At 39.0% G+C, this 27,301-nt stretch overlaps 1 protein-coding gene and 1 long non-coding RNA gene across 2 annotated transcripts; one reads left to right on the top strand and one right to left on the bottom strand.

Moving 5' to 3' along the window:
- Nucleotides 1–3,569: 3,569 nt before the first annotated feature.
- dpm3 (dolichyl-phosphate mannosyltransferase subunit 3, regulatory) lies at nt 3,570–5,329 on the bottom strand. Its single transcript, XM_015016642.1, has 2 exons — nt 5,222–5,329; nt 3,570–5,020 (listed from the first exon to the last, which is right to left on the bottom strand). Exon 2 carries the CDS (start codon nt 4,993–4,995, stop codon nt 4,717–4,719), a length of 279 nt encoding a protein of 92 aa, XP_014872128.1. The 5' UTR covers nt 4,996–5,020; nt 5,222–5,329; the 3' UTR covers nt 3,570–4,716.
- LOC106935915 (uncharacterized) lies at nt 4,981–18,163 on the top strand. The gene is made up of 3 exons (XR_001422005.1): nt 4,981–5,047; nt 11,531–11,567; nt 18,056–18,163. It is a non-coding gene; the product is annotated as an uncharacterized LOC106935915 (long non-coding RNA).
- Nucleotides 18,164–27,301: the final 9,138 nt, after the last annotated feature.

The following is a 27,301-nucleotide window of genomic DNA, read 5'->3' as shown; positions in this document are numbered from 1 at the left end:
ACATTTTCAAAGATCAAGATGAAGATTTAACACACAAAGTGGAAAACATTTTACATTTCCAAAATGAACAAACAACAGAAACAACAAATAAAATCAATTGCAAAGCCTCTGCAAAGAAAACCAAGGGTTAGTTGATACCAGAGAAGCAGACTGAAGACTTTTGTCATCCAGTTTTTGTTGGAAAGAAAAGGGAGAAAAGAGGAAAAAATGCTAAATCATGCAAATGGAAATTGGCTTGTTTTAATTTATCGCACGATTAATCGATTTATTCCTTATTGCAACAGGCCAACTTTGCAGTTAACAGTGAGGGTTGAGAGGAAATCAAACACCCTATAGCAGCAGATAAAGGTTTTAGCTTGAGCGTACAGCCTTAGTGCAATAACTGGGAGAGAAAACCCTGACCCCATGTCTCTGTGTATCATTTAGGTTGTAACGGAGCCAGAGCTGTGAGCCAGTGGTGTGTGTGAGACCGAAACCTGGGAGGCAGCCATGGAAGTTACGTTTTCCAAAAGCAGCAGGTCCATCACTGCCTCTTTGCGCTCAGTCAAATCTCCTATCAGCAGGACGCATGATGACCGGTCCCTGTCCGCCTGCCAGCGGATGGTTGATCTCACAACAGCCAGGATGGTCTGACTCAGAGGACCCCTGACAGCTCACCCGGTGCCTTTGTAGCTCTTTGGAGCATTTATAAGCAGCCATGCTGGACTGAAAAGAAAACCCAGCATCCTGTAAGCATCACAGCAGCTGCTCCACAATAGCCTGACCCAGAGGTGACTTTTTTCCAGCTCTGTTTGTGTCGTTTTCATGCGCTGGTGATATTCTGCCGGTTCGGATAAAAGACCTTAAAAGTGCCTTTTCTTCCCTTTTTGCCGGAGCGTGTTGACGCTTCGGATGACGGAAAGGTCAGACGAGGCTGCTGGGAAACCGAGCGTACTGGTTTTGCAGAATAAGCTGGAACCTTTGTGCTAGTGAGGGCAAACTTTGGCCCGCTGCCACCGTCGGGGTGTGGTCTCCCCTTCCCGAAAAAGTCCTGTCACACACATTGTCCCCACAGCGAAGGTCGTCTGTGCCACTTCGCCTCATGGTTTGGTTTCCTGCCCGTCTTAGGCACTTACACTGCTTTTCTAAATACTTTTTCCCTGAGCACTTCCTTCACCTCGTCTGTGTCTAAGTCGCTGAAACATCTCTAAATATCTTTGACATGGCGACATTAAATAAATCAAAATCTCAATCTTTCAGCTCAAGGCTCTGATTACGTACGCTTTCTGCCATCCTGTCCGTCTCAAGATGGGTTTGAGGTTTTGCTGTGAAACGTGTGGGTGGGGAAAAAGGCGTCTTTTCAGCGGACAAAAACGATAACCTATCATTTTTTAGTCATGTCGAGATGAATTTCCTCCCGGCGCTGTCACTGAGTGTCTCTAGGAATGTTTTTTAAGGTCTCAGAGGGGCCAAGCAGCGGGCATGAACCGAAGCGCTGCTGCTCTCACCGTCAAAATCCCCTTTGGGCTGGAGCAGAGGGCAACAACCAGTCTGCGATTGTCTTTTTCTCCTGGTTTTTACGGCCTCCAAACTGAATGTAGCTGCAGAACGATGGACCATTTTATCACCTGCATAAATACATCAACGGGAAGAGTTTCGCTTTATCACATAAGCACATTACATCTGACAGATCTCAAATGTTTTTGCAGCTTTGTTAGCTAAATGTATTTTATTTTTTCTTTGTAATTTTACCTTTATTTTACCTGTGTCGATTAAGAACGAATTCTCTGCGAGTACGTCTCTACAACCCTTTCTTTTTCTTCTCTCCAAAATTTGTACTCAAGTCAGAGTAGCACTACCTCAAAAATATTTTACTCAAGTAAAAGTAAAAAGTATTTTGTTAAAAAAATAATAAAAAATACTGCGTAATTAAAATATGAATTTAAAAATTACATCCAAAACATAAAGCTATGTGGAAGTTTTGGTATTTTAGAGACTGAAAGGAAAATAATTAATATAAATAACATAATTACAAAATAACAAAATCAGGTAAAAGAAATATATGCTTTCAAAATAAAAGTTACAAAACTTTAACATAAACTACACAGTAGGTGAGTGAATTTTTGGTTTAAACAAGTTTGCTCTCCATTCAATAAAGTTACTTCCAGGTAATGGGTGTTTCCTCTTTCTCAAATGTTGTGGCTTATGGATGAAGGAGTTCACTTCATTATGGCTACAGATCAAACAGACTCAATTTTACAGAAATAGGCTGCAACATCTGAGGTCATGTCTCTTTGTATCTGACTGCATTCGCTCTGACCTGCTATTAAGCAAATGCAATCTGATTTATGTGTGTTCTAGTAATGGAACAAAAGGAAAAGACACCAAAATGCCGTTTTAAGCTGCATGCTCTGTAAAATGTTTAGCCTAAGATCGTAAATCCTTTCGTTTGTGGAAATAAAATGTATTTAAGGGCAGAATGAGGACGGAGAAAAGCCTTTATATGTGACTACAAGTGAGAACATATCTGACTAACAAGAGAAGGCTTCAGTGTGTTTGCCAGATTAGAAGATTTTCCAGTAAGTAACTGGTTGCCTTTCATCCAGTCTGCTCAAGCAACAGCTTGCACAGATTCAAGGGGGGATGAGAGAACGTTACGAGGCTTGATGGGGCTGCAGCCAAACAGCACAACAGGCAGACCTGCCAATTCTCCTGCATTTGTTCAGAAGTTATTGGATCTTTTGAAGCCGCGTAATGATGCCTTGGGACAGGCGAAGCTTTGTTTTTACGCAGCAGGGACTCAGTTAAAATGAGCAAAGGCAGCCTGTTAGGGCTCACACCAAAGATATGAAACTGCCAACATCGATTACTTCACGAGTTTCATAGTTGGATTCATTCTCATTCCCCAAACATAAAGTGGCTCGCAGAAGGACCGATGCCTGTTGAACTACACCACGTTTCGCCACGTTGGAACCAGAAACGTCAACGTACATTGATGGGAATTTGTGATAAATCAACACGAAGCAGCACAGAATCGTAAAGTGGAAGGCCGTAAAACAAAAAGTGTTCAAAAGGGAGCAAGAAGCAGCGCCTTATACTTCCACAAAACTGAGACTGTAGCCTAAGCTATGGAACAAGGAGGTGGCAGCATCATGCTGAGGGGATTCCTTTCTCTAAATTGGCTTTGGTAAAGCCAATTGTGAAAATGGCTTTACTAAAGCCATTTAAAAATTAGGTACTTAACAGGAAAGCTGGTTAAGTTGATGGAAAGATGGACGGAGCTAAATACAGAGTAATCCTTGAATAACAAAATACAGCCAGGGCTACAATAAAGATACAAAAGACAGGCCTCTGTAAATACTTTAGTCAGGAAAACTGAATACAAACACATCCTCCGCCTTTCATAGTTTGATATATTAATTTCCCTTTCTTGCATGCCACTTGGTTTTGGTCTTAAACATAAAAAAAACCTAATTAAACTCACTAAAGTTTGTGGTTGTAACATAAAAAGAGGAAAAGTTCAAGAGGGGCTCATACTTGGGCAAAACACCAAATTATCAGATCTTGCAAACCCACAAAGGGACACCAACTGAGAAAATAAACTCCTGTTTAATTAATCCACAGCAACGCCTCAGGGCCTCATTTCAGATACTGCACAGAGGAATGTACACTTCTTTACAGGTAAAATCCTAGTTCATCTGCTCTGACAAGAATTCAGCTTTTGACAAATACAGAACAACAACTAAGTTCCACATTTAAAATGGATGATTTCAGAGCTGACAGAAACAAGAATCCAGGAAATTCCTATAAGATCCAGTGTTTACTTGTAACCTTTGGTTTCCATTTATCAGGTTTTTAATAACATACTGCAAACGTTCGATGATGTATTTAGCATGTGAGGGACACAATCCAACCAGAAATATTGAGGAAATCAACACTAATTACAATAGTATTCACAACACAGAATTACTGGTCCCTATTCATTAAAACTAATAGTATGCTACTGGCTGAGTAGTTTCTAACTATCCAGCAGCATGTCCTTTAACAGTTTTTTTGACTCTAAAAAAAAAAATGACATGCTTCGACACAAAACTTGGAGGTACCATCTGGTTTGTTTGCCTTTAAAACTGGGCCAGTGTGTTCTTTTTTATGTATTAGTTCTTAAATAAACTAACCAATGAACATTTTAATGAGAAAACAAAACACTGAAATTGGTATTGGCCAGGAAAACCCTAATTTTTCCTGGCCAATACCACTCTTAAAAATTGCAAACAGGCATATTCAAAAGAACCGTGAATGGTTTCTTTATGCCTTGTGTGATGTCATCAGAAGAATGTGGACAGGGTCTCAGGAGAATATACTTTATCTTAATTATGTAAAGATTTAAAACAAAGTAGCTACAAAAAAAATGACCAGGACAAGTTGTTGTTTAGGTGACGAAATATACTGAAAGTGAATTAATTTTACAAAATAAGTCTGGCCTGCAGCTTTAACTTGAGTTCATGGGTCTGTGTCTCTCACAAAAAGTCTCAGTCAGTCAACACAATCTAATGGTCAAGCGGGAAAAACGTGATATTGACCAGAAATATTTGATATCTTATTCAAATTAATGTTCTGGTCGCACCTGCTGACTACAACGAAGCTCCATGATCATCCAAAAAGCAACAGATTTTTATAAACATCCCGCTTTGCAAGTTGTCTCTCCATTCAGTCTCTAAAGAGTTCCTTATAATCGTCCTACATCTTTAACCCCTTTTTCCTCAGGTCCTCTTTGGCTTCCTTGATCTGCTCCTGCAGTTCCCTGGCCGCCTCGTCGCAGTCGTTAAAGGTGGCCACCCGGTAGCCCACCGTAGCCAGGGAGTAGCAGCCGAACGAAACCAGCAGGTAGAGCGGCATGGGCCAGGCCACTTCCCTGTAGGTCCGGGGAAGGCTCAGTTCCAGCAGGTCGAAAGCGACCAGAGCCCACACAGCGCCCAGTAATGAGACCCCGAAAAGCCACTGCAGGAGTTTAGTCATGATGGATATTTCAGCAACGAAGAGCCTGACAGGGAGACGAACTGTTAGCACGGTAACGTAGCAACGCATCCACTTATGGAGATAAAATACGCTTTTAAGACAACAACAAATAAGCCGAACAGTTGAAACAGGCTAAACTAAAAAAATGAATGTAATGAAAATAAAGTTAGAGCTTCAATATCACTGTAAGTTATTAACGTTTTAAAGAAAAGTCTAGTGTGATTACCTTCTATCAAACGCCACCTCAGCTCTGCGCAGAATAATGACGTCGCACTCCGCGACGCCTTATGGGAAATGCAGTGACGAATACGTTGCTCTTAACGGGCCACAAGTAATGAGATTTTAATCTAAATTATCGCTTAGAAAAATTAATATACAAATACATAAACTTTAAATAAAATAAAGAAATGATAAAAGAAACATTACGTACATGTTTTTGTATCTACAGCCATTTTAAGATAAATGGTAATTGTTACAATTTTTAAAATAAAGAAAACACAAGAAGGTTGTAGTTAAAATAAATTTCGATTTTTTATTTTTATTTTTTTCAAAATAGCTTACACTGTGTAGGCCATAGGTGGGCATTGTGTTCATCAGAGAGAGATGAATATTACTGTAATTTCAAATATAGCATGATAAATTTAAATAATTTAATATAAAATATAATGAATTTTATATATTTACCCATTCATATCCTTTTTATGTCACTCTTTTTGTTTTATTATAATATCTTCATGCAAACTAGACCAGATTTAAACTTGTTGCCTGTTGTCTGTATGGACTCCTGAAAAACTCCCGAGATGATTTTTATATTATTAAAAGAAATTAAAGGAATTTATTTCTTTATATATCACAGGTGTTTACTTTTTTTATATATCCTTTTTTTGGTAATGTTAATGAGCATCAGAGAGACCTTTGAGAGCAGATGTCAGACAGACATTTCTGCTGTTCTAATTTTACCACTGATGTAATATCAACAGCCGCACCCAGTCAGCTGCGAGAAAGAAGACAGCTTGTTTCGACTGCATCTTTAACAAGGCACCCTACATAAGACCTCTAATTTTTCTCTACGTGACCCTCTTGCTTTACAAAAGCCATTTTCAAAATTAGGTACCATTAGCAAATCGTGAAAGCCATCCATGAAGGCTAATGTCCTTCCTTCTTTTTTTTTTTCTCTCAGAAAGAAATCCAACAACAATATAATTAGGGGTCTGCGGGAAGCTCTGTTCTTTGATCTGAGTCTCTGCCTGTTCATTCAGGGTGGTAAACTGCCCAGGTGCAGAAGGGCACAGATTTCTCCAGGGTGGAATCAGGACTTGGAGGAGATATAAACATAATTCAGTGAGCCGGGCAGAGCGGCAAGCTGAGCAGCCACTGAGAAATAAACATCATTCTTTGGAGAGAAAATGGGGAGTTATTCTTAGGACAGGGGTGTTTATGTTTGTCTGCATTAGTGTTAATAGTGTGAGGGACATTCTGAGCGTCTGCCAGAGGGGTAGAGTCTATTTCTTCTGTTTACTCGGACTTTAAAGGGCACGACAGGAAAACAGCTTGTAGTGCTGCCGAAATCTGGCAATACTAAGAAGTTATGATTCATTTCTGACATGAACTATACTACAATAACGCAAGAGATGATCTTGTTTAGTGTTTTTATTTGTAGCAGCGTTTCTAATTCTTGAAAAGTTGAAATGCCTGAATACACATCTAGTTTATGTCTGAGCTACCTGAGTCGGGATGCACCTTGTGGAGCAAAGAGATGAATTATAGAAACTTCAAATGAGCAGGTTTTAAAAAGTGCCTCACAACTTTGTGCAGTCTGGCATTGGTGACCCAGAGATATCCAACAGCCTCAGAGAGAAAATCAGATAATGTTTAAACAACCTTGACAAGTTTCAGCCTGTCTATAAAAAAGCAGAAACTCAAATGATTTTACTCTTTGCAAGGGAGCACAGATAAAAAGTTTGGGATTATCACACCGATGCTCTTAGACAGGACAAACTCAGTTTAAAAATGTTTAAGGGGTTTTCGTACTTTGGCAAAGCACCAAACAATTAGTTCTTATAAGCAATAAAGTTACTCCATCCAAGAATGAAGTACATATTTGAATGTAAATTGTGAGTAGGGATGTACATGTGAGTTTCCAAAGTTCTTACAAAAGATGTTCAACTAACAAAACTTTAGGACTTCCTTGCATAATGTGGGTCTGTCCACTAACTTGTATAATCAAGGAAATATTTAATAGATTATGCACTTGTAAAATTATTAAATAGCCACAGCCCTAGATATAATCCGTTCTTGTTAGACTGCAGTGAACTACCTGGATGAACATTTTCCTTATGATGGCCTCACATTGTAAGTTATTGATCTCTAATTATTCCACTTAAATAAAATGGAAAGCTACTTAGAAAGTTGGGTATTGGAAGTGTTTGTTTAGTTATGGCTCTTATTATTTATATTATTAACATCCATGCCCAATTTTTCAGCTGAAGTTGTGGGGGAGAAAAATGGAGAATTAATGCATTCAACATGTTACATACTTGCTCCATGTCATTATATGGGATATGGTACATATCACACTGTCAAGGTCAGCCTCCTCTGCTGCCCTGACAAGATAAATTGCATCCAGGTGGGATCACCCGTGACACGCAGGATCATTGGATCCATCACTGCGTGTGCTGGGTCCGGCAAACAGGAGGCCGAGCGTGTGTGACGTTCAGTGGGAACGGCCGAGTTGGCTTTTCTCAGTGCGTCTCCCTGCCAGCTCTTGTTCCGTTCCAGTACTCAGGAAACCTGCGCTCCGGCCGAGAAGGCCTGGCAGACACAACACGACAGCCTGCGAGCGGGAGGGGCCCGAAACTGAGAAAATGAGACAGAGAGAGACAATGAGAGGGAGGCGTACAGGAGTAAAACAAAACAGGAGGGAAGGAGGGGGAGGGGATGTAGAATAAAGAGACCGATGCAGTGGCAGCTGATATTTTTTTAATATTATTATTAAAAGACAGAAAGCAGAAACAGTAGGGGAGGGAGAGGGGTTCACGGCTGACAGGACAAGAGAAGGAAAGCTGAGAGGAACAGCAATGAAAAGAAAGGGTGAGTGAGCGTGTGAAGGAAAGAGGAGAGGGGAGAGGAGCAGACAGGGGAGGGGGTTCGATATGGGGGGTGAAATCAGGGGATTTGCAGGTGCAGCCTGAACAACAGATGACCTTAATGGTGCATTAAATCCAGCTGTTGCTTATCCAGACTTCAATCCCATCAAACACCTTTAGCACCACAGCAACATGGACACACCACCTTTGGTTCCCACAGAAATGCATTCAAATCTGACGAAAACAAGAAAACACACAGCTAGCGAGAAAACAAAGCAGTTAGGTGACTCATGAACCCCAAGACCAGGAACAGAAAAGAGACTAGCTGCATTTTCAGGTTGCATGTGAACAAATCTTTGTTTATACAGCTCTGGAAACAACTAAAAGTCCACTGCACTGAACCCCAGTGAAAACCTCCTGATTATTCCACCAAATATAGATTTATGAAATCTTCCTAGGTTAAAATATTTGTATTATTGTTTCCAACTGAATATGGACTTGTTTTCTTTGCAGTATATGAGGTCTGGAAGCACTGAATCTTTTTTCGTTATTTTGACCATTTCTCATTTTCTGCAAATAAATGCAACATTTTTGCTTGGAATTTCGGAGACATGTCAGTAGTTCATAGAATAAAAGAGCAATGTTCATTTTACTCAAACATATAAATATAAAGAGTCAAATCAGAGAAACTGATCATTTTTCAGTGGCCTCTTAATTTTTTCCATTGTGCTAATATCAATAATAACAAGACCCTTACACTTAAGAGAGGCTACGTAAGCGGCCTTTTGGGGAAATTGTCTGATTCAACATGTTCAAATGACTGTTCGATGTTGTGAGAGCTCCAGTGAAGCTAAGTACACCTTGTTAAAAAAAAAAAAAAAAACGTCATCCTCCTACTACTTCCTGTTGTTTTCTTTGGTGTTTTTCTCAGTAGTAACATCCGGCTGTTGATCACGTGACCTGACTTTCAATGTCTGAAAAACCACCTTATCCTTTTCATTGGAAAGTGTTTTTCTTTTAATTTTTTTATTTTTATGTTTCCTTTAAGTGAACTTATTTTTGTAATTTCAATTTACATAATTTTATGGTTCATCAAAATGCAGATATTGATTTCAAGCAGACAAACGGATTAGAAGGGCAGATAAAACAGGAAAAGTACTGATGGAGGTTTCTGTTGACTTTATCTCTGTAAATTTGTCAGTATTAGGAAAGTAAAGGTTCTGATAAGAAGGTGGTGCTTCTAAATATCTATGTAGGGACCAAGATGTGGGTAAGTGATGGCTGTTTAGCATGTGAAATATATGGAGAAAAAAAAGAGAACGAGAACTTGTGTGTAGGATAACAATAGAGCTTGGAGTGAAAAACAGGAACCCTCTGTTTCCTGAACTGGAAACCAAAGCTGTGTGTTGTCATTAGATCTGAGTTAAAGGGATCAAATGTGCTTTTCATTCTTCTTTTAAAGAGACAAGGACTTGTGACGCTCGGAATAAAAATGCCATCTTAAAATGACACTCTTTGTGTTGTTTATTGAAATATTTTATTAGATGCTCTTCCAGAAGCAAGAACATGTTTGCGCAGCTGAATCAGCATTGAAAACCCTCTGAAACTTCTCACACAGCTGATAAACATCCTCAACCCGGGATCATTTAGTGACAGCCACAGTCAACATTAAATTGCTGCGATAATAGCTGTGGGACGTGTATGCTACTTAGGACCTACTTAATGAAATCCAGGGTTACTCAAAGGTCAGAATGTAGTCACGTGTGACCAGCCTGGATCACATAAGAGCAGCACTTTTGTTCCCCACATTGCCCTCCTTATAGAAACACACCTGTTTCATTGGGGAAGCAGCGGAGGAATTTGCCCCTCATCCTCTTCCAGCCGGCTCTTGCTGCCGTCCTAATGAATCTCATCACATGGCCTGTGTTTTCCCGGCTGCTGCTTTGTTTGTTGACCTTTTATAAGACGTCGTTACTCATTATCTTCGAGGGTTGTGCAGTTTTGCCCCATGACACAAGCCCTTCAACGGCAACCCCGGCCAACAATAAGTGTACATCTATGTCTGATCAAATCCTTCTTGTCAGTGTAACAAGTCCTTAACAATGAGGCGTGCACTTCACCATGTCTCCCTCCTTCCTCTATCTGTTCTCTCCTCTCACCCAGAAACACAGTGTCCCGCAGCATTACTGTTATTGACAGTAAAACTAATTGGTGCATGGCCATGAAAGTTCCCCTGGGACATTTTAAAGTGGACGGCACAATTTCCTTCACCGTCTAAATCTGCATTCTAGACCAGAAGAAATATTGATTACAAATCTATTAATATGGGTCACTGCAGTTTGCACAGCAAGGGGCGGATGATGGAGGGCTACATGTCTAGACTTAATAAACTGACCTCATCGCCGGTTTGCATAATTGATGGCGATGGGGCAAAGCAGGGAAATCTGTTTCGCAGTCCTAAATGCTCATCACAATAATGGAACAGATGCACTCAATTCTGAGAGATGCCAGTGAATTAAATGTGATTTCTACTGGCAGAAAATAACAGAAATTGGCAGCTATTTTTCAGAGCAGAAAAGTAAAAAGATTCAGTCTCGCACTACTTTGAAAATATTAAAGGGGCAGCATTATGTAAAATTAACTTTTTTTGAGCTTTACATAATGATATAATGTTTTCCCTCATCTTAAACATACCTGGAGTGTTACCGTGATTCTTTCATGCATGTTTGAGAAATTATTGAATCTCTTCAGGCAACCATTTGGGTTTGTAGAAGGCGAGCCCCCACCTTACAGAGCAGCCCACCCCCACTCAGCTCCTTCAAACTAGCAGCAGCAATTAGCAAACACCTCGTGGAACTGCGCATCTGCTGAGCTAATTGCTTCTCAATCGAACGCTCCAACAAACATTTGGAAACACTTGATAGAGGAATGTTGATATGATGACATCTGGAAAGAATAGGAGTTTCTTAAAGAGGCAGTAGCCCAATTTCAAGGTGTTAAATTGCAAAGTCAAGTTTCTTTTAAGTCATGTTTGTTATATACAACATTTTTATAACAACTGAAGGTGACATAGTTACTTTATTGTGCTATAAAATGAAACTATCGGGCTCAAAAACGAAATACTGCTAAATGTGAGTGTTTGACAGGCAAATGTATAAAACTAGAGTCAAAGTTCAAAATGTTGTATTCAGTGTTTTATCGCTAAATCTTTCTTCAATGTTTTCTCCAGATCAATTCTACTCCAACAAAGTTAACCAAGTTATTATTGGTAATGATTACTGATTGATTATTGGTATGCATAGCGTCAAAGTGTCTTTTTAGACAACCAGTATAGGTTTAACATAAGGCTTTCTCATAGGTCGTTTCGTTACTACCAGACACAGGAATGCTTATCAGGAATGCTAACTTATTGAAATTTTCCATCCATTCATTTCTGTTTATCATTGCAGGTGCTTTTCCCCAGTTTTCTACAGTGCTGCCACTATGGTGAGGTTTGATGAATATTTGCTGAATTATTCAGAATAGATCATGCCAGTAGCTACTCTTTAAGATTCCTGGATGCTGAGGTGAGTGAGTCCTCATCAGCTAAAAGCATTTCCATAATGTTGCGTGAGATAAAATAATGTTCGTATAAGGTCAGAACTGCTGCATTTGAGCATCAGTAGTAGAAATACAATAGCAGTGCCACACATTCAGCACACGTATGGTCATTGAAATTGTTCAGCATGTCCAGAAAATCAGTGGCAACCTGTTTTATTTGGTAGTTAAATCATCTATGCCACAGTAATAATAAAGGGGAACATTACTACCTCCAACAAAAGTCATTAGTTGTATCTTGAATGCCTTGAATGCTAGTTTTGACAGAATAATTGTAACAAAGTCCCTAAAAACCATCTATGAATAAAAACCGGTCTGTTGTGGATTTACTGCGCAGACTAAATACTGATTTACTGAATTGATGCTAATGTGTAAAAGGCAAAGGATTCTGGGATTATGGATTTTTGTTGGCAAGTGTCTAATGCCATAAAAGCAGATTTTGGCTAACCCAGATAGCCGTTGATTGCTAATAGCGATGATCAGCATGGATTTATGATGTTCTGTCTGTGGGGCTCTAAGCACATCAACATTACGCTTGCTTCACCCAAACACAACAACTGCTCCACATCTTAGAAATTTGACTCTATGGCTTTTTGAAGCACCTGGCGACCTTTCACCTCTTTACTGGGAAAGCAGCATCTGGAAGGTGAGGAAGGACAGATGAAGCAGCCATGCCGAGCTGCTGAGAGCTGTTGACATGGTAACAGATCTGCTTATTAAGCCAGTATACTTTAGACACACTGTCCAACTTTCTTTTCAGAGATTGATTACAACCTCCCATCCCCCACTTCATGTTCTGTGACTTTGAAAAGTGTTCACCAGACTTGAGATTTGATGTCGGATCATAACCACAAATTTGACAGTTTGTTGCGATTTTATGTGATAAACCATGTTATACCAGTGTGTAATTCTATAAAACATGTTTTGAATTGTATTTTTATATAAAAACATGACTCTGCATGAGACACTTCTTAGTCAATACTCTGTAGACTAAGTGTTGACTAGTCTACTATACTTAGTCTTTTGCTGCAACTACATCTGCAAGTGTTTTGTGGTAACCCTTTTCTAGCTTTGCTCATGTAGAAACTGATGTTTTTGCCAGTTCTTCCTTGCAAAACAGCTCAACCTTAGTCAGACTGGTCGGAGATCAGAGATGAATATGCTTCAATCGAAAACATCCCATTGTAGGTCTGACTTTAGGTTCTGGGTAACGGCCCTCCAAGAAGGTGAATCCCTGACTAGTTCCAACTCTTTTTCACCCTTAAACAGGTTTTCTTCTGGATCACTCTATATTTAGCTGAGCTCATCTTCACATCAACTCTGACCAGCGTCTCAAATTTCATAGCATCTGACCAATGTGTCCCCCACGTGTTTTTTTTTTGCAAACAGGACTCTATGGCTTTGTTTCAACAATGGTTCAGTTCTTTCTGCTCAGTTATAAAGGCAGGATGGTGGAATCCACTATTAACAGTAGTTCTATCAACAGGTTCACCTACCAGATTTACTATTGGCTTGAGGTTTAAATGTGACCTATTATGCTTTAGATAGGTTTACAGACCATGCTCCCTACATTTTTTTCCACAAAATCATTCTCAGTCTGTTCAGTTCTGCCTACTTTGAGCTCCTTTCAGAATGAGCTGATTTAGGGATTCTTTGACTTTAAATGCAAGGAGGCAGCTGCACACTCTTTCCTCCCCCCAACTCAACATTTATGCTCGCTCGCACAATTACACCAGTGTACATCTTTGAAAAGTGGAAGTAAAGCCTCCTGCTCAACCAACAAGAATGTAGGAAGTGATTTCTGAATAGTAAGTCAACAACAAAACAAACAAAATCCTATCTTTTCCAGCAGTCCTTATACTGCCATACAGTAAAACCAGCTGAGAAAATGTGCTGGGTTGCTAGGTGATTGGCGGAACTTCTCAGGGGTTGCTAGGTGATCAACGGAACTTCTCAGGGGTTGCTAGGTGATCAGCGGAACTTCTCAGGGGTTGCTAGGTAACAGGTCTGGGCTTCACTGGGCTTAGAAGGTGAGGGGCAGTGCTTGTTTAGATGGCTTTTAGGAGGTTTTTGAATGGCAAATTTTCCAGACACCAAAAAACATTAACTTGTTGCAACAAAAATGGTTGGGTGAGTGTAGACTCAAATGGAAGTACAAAATGTGAACTTGACTTGTCTGTAGTGTTCCTTGGTCGTTCTGATTCTGTCTGCTCGTCAGTGTTCTCTAACAAACCTTTGAGGCCTGTACAGAACCACTGGCTTTAAAACTGATACTAAATTACACACGTCCTGAAGGAACCTGGTGGCTAATCACACATGGATAGCGCATTGTGAAAACTTTCTTCCACTTTATAGTTATGCAATATCTTATGATAAAATCCAAATAGGATACACTTAGATTTGTATATGTAGCAATGTATGAAAATGGTCGTGTGGTATTAATGCTTTTTAAGGACATGTTCTTTGTCACATGCCCGTGTCCTTCTGTTTGCTTTTATTCCTTTATCCTTCCTTCTCTCCGCTGTCTTCACCAGTGTACACATATCATTCAGCTTCTGATGTATGCACAGCTGGTCTTGACAGAGCTGTCCAGGAAACCTGTGGTTTACAGATCCCTTAATGACGCTCAGATTTGACTTTCCTTTTTACTTACAGAGGATTTTAACTGTGCAAGGGAATATTGAGGTCCAGCTCGGAGTGTTTGACCACAGTGGGAAACCGCTCAACATGTGGTGCATCCTGATAGACTGAATGGATGTGCCATTTAGTACACGAAGCCCAATGCAGAGTTATGGTTTCTGATCATGCAGGCTGCGGCCCCCACACCTGCTCACACCATTTGTCCCAAAGAATTTTAGGTTGTTAGTCTTCCTAAAATGCTTTTCCACACCTCGGTTTTTATGGGCGTCATAACACTGAACGTTAAGTTACCGAGCAGGCATGTCTGTGGTGCTAAAACGGCAGGACCAAACGCTTTACAGCTTGATCCACCTCACACACAGCTGACACAAAATACCGCGATTAATAATGCAAACAGGTGGACGATTTATTGTGAAGGTCTTCTCTCTATTTTGAGTTATCGAGCAAAGCTGCGTTCATTCTCCAACTAAGCCAAATACACCAAAACAGCGCTACGTTTAGTATTTTTACAGCTGCATGCTGTGAGTCATTCATAGGAGATGAACAACCTGCGTTAATATGGAAGCCATATAATCATAATAATTAGTTTAATGTAAACTGTCAGTCTCAAACAGACAGATTGCAAACACCAGCTGAACGTTGTCACCCCACATCTCAGACTTTGAGCAGTTTAAATGGTGGGCTTTACTGCAAACAGGTGCAACCTGCACTCCTATAAGTCAATAATGAATGCACCTGTGAGACAAAAAAAAAAAAAAATGAATGCCTGGAAAAGAGAAACTGACCTCCTCCAACTTAAACAGAACTGCGGAGGGCGAGTCATCTGTCATGAGAAAGTGTTTGCCCACCCAATAGATCTTTTTTTGTTGTTTTTGCTTTGTTGTCAAACTTGAATGTTTCAGATCATCAATAAGAAAATACAAAATGCCAGTTTTAGATGCTGGTTACAGTTTATTGGGGGTGAGGGAGGCATTTAGGCACAGAAAAAAAAACCTCTGTTCTCCTGAGCTAATGTTGTGATTTTAAAGAGCAATGTGAAACTTCAGACCAGAATCTGCAAATAACCAAACAACAAGGTAGAGAAAAGTTGCAAAACTGACACAAACCAAGTGAGATCACACCGGAACGTTATTTTTGATTCCTCATTTCCTTTTGCTGCACTTTTACATTCTGTTTATTGTTTCACTTTGTGTTTGCTCTGGTTTCACCACCATACTTAGTTGGAGCAAGGTAACATAATTTATCAATTAGAACTAATATTACTTTGTTAGTTTTAGGGAAAACGACATTATGCCGCTTCATAGAGTTGATTGATCCAGTGCATTAATTTCTGACACAGTGAAACCCAACACTTAAAAAATCTTGAAATGCTTGCTTTTACGTATTTTACTTCCCTTATAACCTTTTAATTCTGTGTCTTTACCTAAAACAGGAGAAGATTTCCCAACTTTTTTTCACACTGGCCAAATATCTCAAGTCAAAAACACTTATGGGTCAAAAATTAATTTTTTACCTGTTCAACAGTAAACTAAATAGGCAACATTTTCATAAGACAAATATGACAGTCAAGTGTTTTGAAGGAAATGTAAATGATTATATGTTATATTATATTACTCTCAAATATTCTACCTTAATGCAGAAATGCAAGGCCACTTCATTAGGTACACCTTTCTTCTACCAGACTGAATTCCCTTTTTGCCTTCATAACAGCCTTACATTTTACGACGCAGATTTAGCAAAGTGTGAGAATTATTCCCCAGAGATTTGGGTCCACATTGACGTAGCGTCATGCCATTGCTGCAGATTTGTCAGGTGCACAGTCACAGTTTAAATCTCCTGTTTGTCCAGATCCCAAAGAATCTCCGTTGGACTGAGATCTGGTGACTGAGGAGGCTGTTGGGGAACAATGAACTCACTGACGCATTCAAAAAACCAGTTTGAGATGTTTTCACTTGGTGACAAGAAACATAGATTGCTACAATGTGACCGCAAAGAGACGGAGATGTACAGCAGCAAATAATACCTAATTCATACTTTATATTTCCAAAGTGTGCTAAAAATATGTCTCTCCAAACATAACACAAGCCTAAACCACTGATATATGCAAGGACTCGCAACTTAAGCAAGAAGAGTCTTGCTGAAGTCTAAGTGGATTGAATTGCTGTCATATAATTGATTGATTCACTGTTTGTACCTAATAAATTAGCCTGTAATGGTGCAATTGAAAATTTAATCCTTGTACAAGCCATCACTATTTGTACAAACTTGTTGATTTACAAGCAGACTGTTGACTCCAGTTTGCGTTGTAAGAGATTTACAGATTCATCCTCCTCCCACCAATCAGCAGTCCATGCTTTAAAATTTCTAGAGGTGTTTTGTAAATGTTTTTCAGGATACATCATTTCTGTTAAGATCCTAAAATTTATAGTCCAGGCATTTATTTTTTAGTAGATTGCAAGTATTTTTGAGATCGGCAATATTTATTGAATCATGCAATTAGTTTGTGATTCTTTACATTTAATAACTGTCTGTAGGAGCCATGTTGAATATTTTTCCAATGCAGGGAGCGTTTGTAGAAACTGTACGATCTCCTATATACTGGGAAATATTTAGAAGGAGAAGCGGCGGGTGCTTAATGCATAAACACTGATGTCAGGGTTGGATGTTTTTCTTTCGCTAATACTTTTCTAAGCTGTGGTGCAGTGAAAAATAATTCAGTAATATTATATTTATGCAGCACAATGCTCCATCGCACGCTTCCAAGTACTTAACTGCTTAGAGTAGCTACACAGACGTCTAATGTGATCACCCCGATGACCTGACCTAGATTAAATCCTATTAAAACTGGGTGGTTGGTGGTTAAATGAGAAATTTAAAGTGTGAAAAGAAAGGATATCTGTATTTGAACTGCATTTACAAGACCTAAAGCTGCCTAATTAGCAACTGGTAATTGTTAGCAAATGACAAAACTGGCAGATTCAGTGGATGGAAAACGAGCTCTAAAATATGCCTGGCTGTACTGGTCACTCACTGGTTCAAAAAAAAAAGAAAAAAAAAAGAGGAAAATGTTTTATTTTGGTTTGGATGTTAGTCACGTATACAGAAGTACTGCGTTTGAATGTGGGTTTTCTTGTGAATGGCTGCTTCTTCCTATTCACAAGTCAATTATAGGCCACAAGAGCTGAAGTTTTTCTCAGGCTCATCAGACACTGACAGCTAATGACTCACGTCTCTAAATTTTGTTATGGTATCTTTTAACTGCCAGGATTTAAGCAATGCCCTCTGAAATAAATGACTCAACACACACCCTGTAGTTGTTAGGTCTTTCATAAACAGTTGCTTCTCTGCAAAAATTAATAAAAGTATCTCAAGCACGATTCAGTGTTTAAATCAATGGTTCCCATGAGGTTTAAGTTGCTGCTTTTCTAATGTCCTACAGCAAATAGCTGCAATGATGCAGAATTCAAATATTTCCTAAATAGAACCGTCTGACAATATGAAGTAGGGTCAGAGTTAACAATAAGAATAAAATGGCATTCATGGGATAGGTCTAAGGCAAAAACCAAAGCAGACCAAAATGTCACTAGGATTTATCCACCTCTGAGTGGTTTAAAAGTTACAATAATTGTTTTAAAGTGACCTAGTCAAAGTCTGTACTTAAATCAGACTGTTCATGCTTGAAAACCTTGCAATGTTGCTGAATAAAAAACAATATTTACATATTCATTCCTTCACAGTAATGGGAAACACTCACTGCCAGCTACCACAGACGCTGGAGGGGAGTTTTTGGAGCCAAAGGCAGGAGAACCAGTGACTAGGTTTTGAGGGAAATTACTTTTTCACAAGGTTAGGTAAGTATTTCTTAATTAATTAAGTTGTAATTTGTAAACTGTTTTTTATGTTTTCTCAGGTAATTTAGGTCTGATAAATTGGGAAAACAGTGCAGAGCTTTTTAATGTCCACATCTAAATTGTACCATTCATTATTTTTATTTTTCTGTCATCGTACTAACAAAGCTTAAATATTTGCGCTTTCTCCAGATGACGGTAACTCTAAAAAAGACAGACGTGTCAGTGCTACAAATCTGTTATGCAACACTTTATTTGAAATCTGTTGCAGTTTATTCCCAAATGTTAGACAAAAAATCTTTCACCGAATGTTCTTACACAATTTTATGGCATAATATGTTGCGTCATTAAACGGAGGAAAGAAAACACACAAATCAAACACAGCACAGGCAAGGCCATGTCTCTATAAATGTTAGACTGAATTAGGGTTGAGTCTTCATGGTTGACTGTGTGTCCATATGGGCTCTGCCACCCCTCATTTATTACAGTGGGGGGAAGACGGCCCCCGCTCTGCCACTCAAATCCTCTTAGCCAGCATTTAGCTGATTGATTTTTCCCTTTCTACATCCATTCAGATTATCAATGGAATAAAACCATTAGGTTGTAAATTATTGATCTCTCCAGGGTGAAACGATGTTGAAGAAAGTGAAGCGAATGCTTTTGGCTCCGACCACATCTGGAAGAAGAATATCAGCAAACCCGCTGAAAGAAATTAATCTCCACATACGGATATACATTTCATTTGCAGCGCTGTGAGAAAGTGTCTGACATTTCGCAGATTTATTCCGTGTTTGTCACACTCTCATGTTTCAGGTCATCAAACACATTTTAAAATCAGACAAATGCAGCCAGTTTTGGAATCATTATTTCATTTATTATGGGGGAAGTCTATGGCTGTCCAAGCCAAACTGGCTCCTTCTAAAAACGTAATTGCCCCCTAAGCTTAATAACTGGTTGTGCCCCTTTTGGCAACATAAGCTATCATCAAATGTTTGTGATCGATGGGAAAGAGTTTTTTTTTTTTTTTTTTTATGTCCCTGTGTAAAAAATGCTCTCTATTTTGTTCTAATTCATTTAATTTTTTTACAGCTTTGGACTTGCTGATGCGCTTAGGATCATTGTCCTTCTGCATGACCCAAGTGTGCTTCAAGGTGACCTATTATGCTTCCTTTAAGAGGTTAGGATAGGTCTATTCATTACATTTTATGCACAAAAACATTCTTGCATAAAGACATTTTATTCGGGTCAATTCTGCCTATTTTGAGCTCCTTTCAGAATGAGCTATTTTGGGAACTCTGTCACTTTAAATCCAAATAAGCTGTTGCTGGCCACATCTCCCTGACCCCAACGTTTACACTGGCGACATATAAACGACTGCAAAAAGATGCGCAATTATGCAGTCTAAATTCTTTGAAAAGTAGAAGTAGAACCTCCTGCACAACCAACAACAATTCAGCAAGGTTTCTGGATGATGAGTCAACAGCAAAATGCTTGCCTTTTCCAGCAGCCATTGTACAGCACATACAGCAGTAAAACCAGCTGAGAAAGTGTGCTGGAACTCTGCTTGGGTAGCTAGGTGATGTGTGGAGCTGCGCTGGGGTTGCTAGGTGTTACATTTAGAAGTTTTCTGATTTTGGTGTTTCTGAAACACCAAAAAATAGAATTTATTGCCAACAAATGGCTGGGTTTTTTTTGTTGTTGTTGTTGTTGTTGTTGTTTTGTTTTTGTTTTTGTTTTGTTTTTTGTAAGTGTTTGAGTTGTTCCCTAACCAGAAGCTAGTGGGACCATGGCATGGAAAAGTTTGGGAACCCCTTTCTTAGCCTACTTCATGTTGTCAGACAAGTTCTATTTCAGTCATTTCTTGTAACTTTAATAGAGCTTGAGCCTGGTAGAGCTCTAAAACGTGGTGATTGAGTTGATCTGAAACATTAAAGTGTGACTGGAACACAAAAGCACTGCAAAGCTGCAGTAGTGGGTTATTTATTCTCAACATACTTCTTCTGCAAAAAAATAAAATAAAATAAAAAATTAGATAACATTTGTCAAATCAAGCTTCCCTCACAAGCATGCAGTAACGATTTCTTTCTATTCCACTGGCTGTTTATACTCCAGGCCTTTTATCACAGAGATCCATGATGATGGTTTTGACTCAGCACAACCCCCCCATAAACAATGTATTCCACCTCAGGGCTATAGGAACCGCATACTTCACTCAGCAACCAGATCAGGTCTTTGAAACATGTGGTTTAGCTTTATGTTGTTTAGGATACTTGGGTTAGAAGACTCCATCGGTTTGCCCTGTGTGTTCACCAGATGGCACCGCACATCGTCCCACACAGTTCCCTACAAGCGACAGATGAACCCCCACCTCCGCCCCGCAGTAGACAACCATAAAAAATAAACTAAATGATGATCGTGGAGATTACGTGTTGGTAATTCCTGCAAGGTCTTTAAAGGAATGCCCATGCTGTGAGCTCTAATACCCGGCAGAGGGGATTATGGAGACCCCTACATGTGGTGTTGTGGCTGCATACCTCCAGTCAGACTAAACCCAATCTGTTACAGATTTGGAGTAAAGAAGAGAGGTGCAGCGAGCGCATGGGGGGTTTGTGCGGTACAGTATTCATGCCTTATAGTACATTCCAGTTCTTCTATATCATAGGGGATCAGAGTTGAAACCCACTTTTTAAACAGCGGTATTTTTATCTACGTGTGTAAGAACATTAAAAGAAAACCTTGGCTTGTGTTAAGGCTTTCTTTAAATTTTCTTTTTTTTTTTTTTTACCATTTTTATCCTTCCTTTGTGGACCAGGCAAACCCCAATTCCCATACAGCTTTCTCATGAATATGGGTCCAATTAGGGACATATGTGCATTTTCATATTGAAGCTCATAAAAGGTAAACTCCAGTGATTTACATTACATTTACATAAGGAATGCTAAGTGGCTGCATATGTGAGGTGTGCTAATATCTCTATCGAAAGCAGATGGACTTTCACTCTTCATCACTCTTCACTGCAGGGTCGTTTCATTGAGCAACAGTCTCATAAATGGGTGTGTTGTTTTTTGATATCTGGAGAATTCCTTTCATTTCCCGTCAGGAGAGACCAAACATTTCGACATTTGAAGGAATCTGAAGCATGTTTAAGTTCTTTGCCGTCTTATTCTAGTGGTCAGCCAGTAGGGGGCATCTGAAACCAAGGTCAGGCAGCTCTACGTCTATTAGATCAGTGTTTTATGAGTTTTAGATGTGTTACTGGTGATTTAAAAGCTTGAATGAGCTTGTCAACCCGTTAACCAAGTCCTACAGGAGCCTTGTAATTACAGGTCATTAAAATCAACCAAGTATTTTACAGCATTCAGGGCTACAAACCCTCAGGGACTGAAGCTAAACAGCCAAATTAGTTATGTGTTGTTCAGCGAGTCGGATAAACTGTTCATCTACTGGGATTAGCACACCAATATCTCTCATATTTTCAGAAAGTGGCAGAAAAAAAAGGGCGGCGGGGGGGCAAAAGTAGCTAAGAAAAACCCCAACATACAGTAGCTGATGTACGTGGATAGAATACCACCCACTACAGAAGTTCACAAAAGTGTTGCTCTTGTCAGCCAAGCATATAAAACCAATACTAGAATTTACTAAATTTGACGATTGGAACAAAAGCTGTCCAGTCCAACGAGTCTTGATTACAGCCGTGTCATTTAGATCGAGTGTCAAACTTGAGGCCTGAGGGCCAAATCTGGCCAATCGGAGAGGATTCAAGATAACAGTTGTTTCCTTAAACATTGTTTTCTTTTTCAGATAAAAGCAGTTTTTATTTGTATACATTCAAATTATCCTCATGTCATTTTAAAAAGTACTTATTAAATGCAGAGATGGCTATTTATTGGTAACGGCTTCTGACAATACATTACGGCAAAATCGTCTCTTTCAGATCTCAAAATGAATATGGCCCAAAATGAAAATGAATTTGACACCAGTGATTTAGATGATTGGGTGAGAACTTGGTGAAAACTTAGATTCATCTCATGCTGACTCTGTACATTGTAATGTGAGAACAGTCCATGGACTGTACCACGATGTACCCACCTTTAATGGCCACTTCCAGCAGGATAATACATCAGGTCACAAAGTTCAAATCATCTCAGAGAGTTTTCTTGAACATGACGATAAATTCTCTGTACGCCGTTGATCTCAACCCAAAAGAGACCCTTTGGGGTGTGGTGGAACAGGAGATTTACATCATGTATAGTATGTGCAGCCAACATTTCTACTGCAACCGGGTGATGGATTCATGTAAAAAATGAACCATAATCTCCAGAGAATGTTTCAGACATCTTGTTAAATGTGTCCAGCGATAGATTAAGGCAATTCTACAGAAAAAGTGGTCTAACAAAGTACCAACAAGGTGTGGTTTAAAAAGTCTTCGGTGTGTTTCTGTGAAGAGATCTAACTTTAGAGCATGACAGACAACACAGTTTAGTGTTACTTGAGAGTTTAAAATCACAAATAGGAAGGAAAAGGTAGGTTATAATCCGACATGTGGCTTTAATGCTAAACAGCACATGTTGCCAGAATGGACTAATGTCTTGGCATTCGCTCTACGAATGTCTGGCTCTCTGCTTCCTTCAAATATTCCCTAATTTGGTTCTCCATGAGGTGTTGGAGAACTCTCTCTAACAAGCTGATTTCAAACTCATGCCAGTGGAGATTTCATATTTATAACTCCATTTAGTGGCACTGCCATTTTTGTGGAAAAAGGACAAGACTTCCCAGGACAGAAAGTGTTGCATAACAGAATAAAGATTACGATTCAGACGAGGTTCATAGATTTACTGACAGAATAAGCTACAGGATGTCAGAGAGACTGTCCCTGCAGCGCATGGGTCAGTGGTTTAGGACTGGATTGTTCACTTGTCACAAATACTGAGAAAATATTGAGGGATAACTGATCTGAACAATATAGAGTAGACTAATGGCTTTCGTATTTTCCATTACTGATGTGCCTAATGTACTACCGCCTGCCTTTGTAGCCAAGGCTCAAGTGCTGCAGCCATGCATGCTGTCGTCATTGACCTGTTCACACTGAAATGGACAGATGATTGGAGAATGAAAGAAAGCACATGCTCTTGTTCTATTGCATTTATTAAAATTCAAATATTTACAGAGAGTGACGTGACCTTTGACAATTCAAAGTTCTCCAGATTGTTCCTCGTTTTATGCTTTCTTCTTCTTTATTTTTACCAAACCGTATGAGTTATCAACCATATTTAGGCCTGAGTGCTGTTATTATGGCCACGGGAGAATGTTGATTTTATCTATTTTTTGCCTGGTGAAGCATTTGTGTTTTGTTTTGATTGCGTAAGTTGTATAATTATCTTCTTAAAAGACACAATGTTGATCCATTTTCACATTTCTGGAAGTTTCCGCCAAGATTTATTCAAAATTCCTGGTATTTGACAGATTTCAGGATGACAGATTACACAAAGATTCTTTTAAAGAGAAACAAACCCACAGCAGCACAGATTCCCCTCTGTACTTAGCGGAGGGTATTGGGGCCTTTTGTTTTACAGCAGATCCTCCATGGAGCATTTTAACAACCAGTTAAAATATCAGTAGCTTTTATCAAACTCCACATGTTTGCAATAGGCAGAAACAACATTTTCCTGGCATATCTAGAGTAACGCATGGGTAAACATCGACTTGCTGATCCGAATGTGCCACTTTTAGCTGCTGTTCGCTAACAGTATTTATTTTTTTGCAGATTTTTTAACGTTCTCATCACGATAAACCTTGTGTTCTCGTCTTGCTGCGGTTGCCACAGTTGGAGCTGTTTTAAGCCTTCAAACTGTTGATCTGACTCTTGTTAAACTGGGCAAGTTTAGACGAGCAGCGTGTTCAAGTAGCCATTCCTTATTCTGACGTTTGACATACACCTCAATTACTGGAATGGCAGGTTTTGTTGTATTTCTAACTTTTAAGGCCTCATGGTTTGTTTTTGATATCCAAAAGACAAGATATAAGCTGTGTTTTTTGGCACAGTGCTTTAAATTTGTATGAGGATGACTGTTTTTTTTCTTTTTGGGGGGGCGGGGGGGTTCTGAGAATCGCAATAAGTGAAGCGCAAAATGCAAAGCTCAAAGTTCTTCGACTCCAGGCTACAGGATAGTGGAAAAAAAACAAAAAAAAAACAATTATATTGGACAGATTTCCAACCATAAAGCAATTATTTCTTCCTTCTGGATGCACTAGGTCAAGATATCCAAGTCAGGAAGGTATAGGCTTTTTCTATGAGATGACATTAGATTTAAAAATCACCTTGCAATACAGATGTTATTCTCTCTGTAACTTAGTTCATTTATCTCCATCTTAAGATTGTTAATGTCGAAGCTCTTCCCTTTAAACCATCAGTGATGATTATACACCCCTAAAATATTAAACCAACACACACGAGAAACTGAATGAGCCTATTTGTACCTGACAGATTACTGAACGATTCAAATAAAAAGCAAGAAACGTTCAAATGTCACCACTGTCGCACCAAAAGGTGCTTTTCATTTCAGAGCTACAACTCCCTTTAACAATACTTTTGTTTAATGTCAGTGATTTTATGTTTTTGCCAGTAAAATAAAGAAAAACTTTTTCCCAGGTCTGAATGCTGATAGTGCCTCAAACTGAAACGCCAGGAGACTCAGGTGAATTTGCATCATGAAGCACAGTTGGATCCTGAATGCTCCCCTGTGCAGTGTCTTGCACCTTTATGAATTCATTTTATTTCAATTCATTTATTCAGGCTTTTGTTTCGTTTTCTGGTTTCCATTGAAGGAGAAAATCTGGACCAAGATCTACTGGATTTGAATAACGCTTATCAAAACATTTGTTTGCCAAATTTCCACATTTCCAATTAGCAATCTTTCCAAATATGAATCGTTTTTGCCATCCGTTTAGGTGCAGATGCAGAAGGATTTCTCTCTGGTGTTTTGCTGCCCCCCGGTGGTGAAACTCTTACACATCCTCACATTAAAGAAGCTGGAGATAATTCAAATAAAAAAAACACCCACAAATGAAAGGAATCAGAGTGTAATTTAAACAATTTCACTTTATTCCGTGTTTATTTCCTTTGTTATACTTTAACAAACACTCTCTCGGTAGGTGAAGTTTACTCTGAGTTAATCTGCTACTCTTCTTCATAAGTGTTGCTCATTCTTTTACAATCAAGCAAATAAAAAAAAGGAAAAAAAAGATAAAGCATAAACTGTCAGCCTGTTATTGTAGGGAAACCAGACTCTCCTACACACACGCTCTAACATCAGACTCGTGTTTGAAATACGAAACGGCAATGCACAAACAAAACTGTGAGAACTAGTGATTAACTGTGTACCGGAGATATAATTGGAGCCTGTAATTGCCGTAGTGTCTCATTGTTACTCTGTACCTCTAATTTAGAACATTTACATCCCATAAAACAATAACTTTGGCTGAGATCAAATGGCTAACAGAAGCTGTGGTGAAAAACATATTTACTTATAGAAGCAATAAAATCTTTTAGGCTTTTCTCTGTAATGCACTTACACTGCCCCTCTCACATTTATTGTCATCTCTGACAAATTATGTGTAAAACGCCTTGAAATAAAACACTTTTAAGCATAATCTTACACTGAACATCTCAGAAGAATCCAACCTTTAAACTGAGTACATTAATCCAATCGAAAGCGAGAATCAGCAATCATCACTGTCTAGTTTTAACTAGACTCACATTAGTTGATTATTTTGTTCAATATGCTTGACTTGATTTGTCTTTGCGCCTTGATTCTGAACTTGTAAGGCTGTAGGATTATTTATTTTCCAAAGCCTGAAGAAATATTGTTAAAATGTATATCATTGAAATGTCAGTAGATTTTAAATAAACAAACGTGATGACAACTATGAGAAACGTTAAAAATCGGTCATCCCTGGGGCTTTTATCTGCATTATCACCAAATCAACACAGAAATTATTTAAATCTTACAAAAATCATTCAGAATCTGCAAGATGAGCCGAATAGATTCAGTTATAAAGGAGGATCCAAGACTTTGGAAGATTTAACGAGACTGTGCAAAGAGGAACGGTCAAATATTAAATTTTTTTGCCCAGATTTTGAATAATTTCCTTCATTTAGTGCAGGATAAATGGACATGCAATAGTGCCTGTACCCTCAGCAGTCAGAAGGGGGCGACAATTCCCCATTTACTGAATATACAAATAGGCAATAGAAAACTTAAAGGCGCAACTGACAGCGCATCCTCTAACCCAGGGGTGTCAAACTCAATTTCACCAGGGCCACTTCAGCATATTGGCCCCCCTCAACGGGCCACATTGACGGTACAAATCAGGAGAGTATCCCTGCTAAAACACACCCAGACAAAAGGTTGACTTCCCTCATTCAGTTCTGTAGAGGCTTATAATGAGTCAATGGTCCAGGTGTGTTAGAGAAGGAATGCATCTAAAGCTGCAGATGGTAGCTCTGGAAAACTAGACTTGGGCATAAATGTATAAAAATACAATGTTAAAAATAAATTAAACACCACCTCATATTGTTAAATAACTGATTTTATGTATTGACATTTTAAATATTACATTTGAGTTTCCATGGATGTAAAATTACTGCTCAGTTTAAAAATTACAATATTTAAATCGGTGTTTAAGGGTAAGCAAACAAATAATAAAAACAAGTCACATGGGCAGACATTATAGACTTTACGCAAAGATTTAGTCTCAGAGGCTACTGAAATCAATTAATAAAAAAAATCCTTTCTGAATATCATCTCATGGTCTCTGAACTAAATGCGTCTTTCTGACAGCGTGTTAAAGAGTTATGGACCGGACGCTTTGGAGCGTCTGGTTAGGAAGCGCATTACAAATATTTGGTTGAAATGGCGCGTTAAATTCAAGTCTCCATTCCAGACCAGAGAAAACTAAAGAGAATGCAACGTTGTGTTAATCCGTTTGAGGAGCCGGTAGTTTATCTTGAGGAAATAAATGACGACGCAGAAGTTAATTAGACTGTAACATGCGCAGTCCGCTGCTCAACCACTGCGGACGAGGCTCCGTCGCTGCGAAGAATAAGAAACCGCTGGAAGTAACTCATCCAGCAGC

Source organism: Poecilia latipinna, unplaced genomic scaffold, assembly GCF_001443285.1.
Source record: "Poecilia latipinna isolate Pla-1442-1.1 unplaced genomic scaffold, P_latipinna-1.0 Scaffold2043, whole genome shotgun sequence".
NCBI lineage: Eukaryota > Metazoa > Chordata > Actinopteri > Cyprinodontiformes > Poeciliidae > Poecilia > Poecilia latipinna.
The sequence above is the reverse complement of the archived record's forward strand: the minus strand, read 5'-3'. Positions and strand labels throughout refer to the sequence as shown.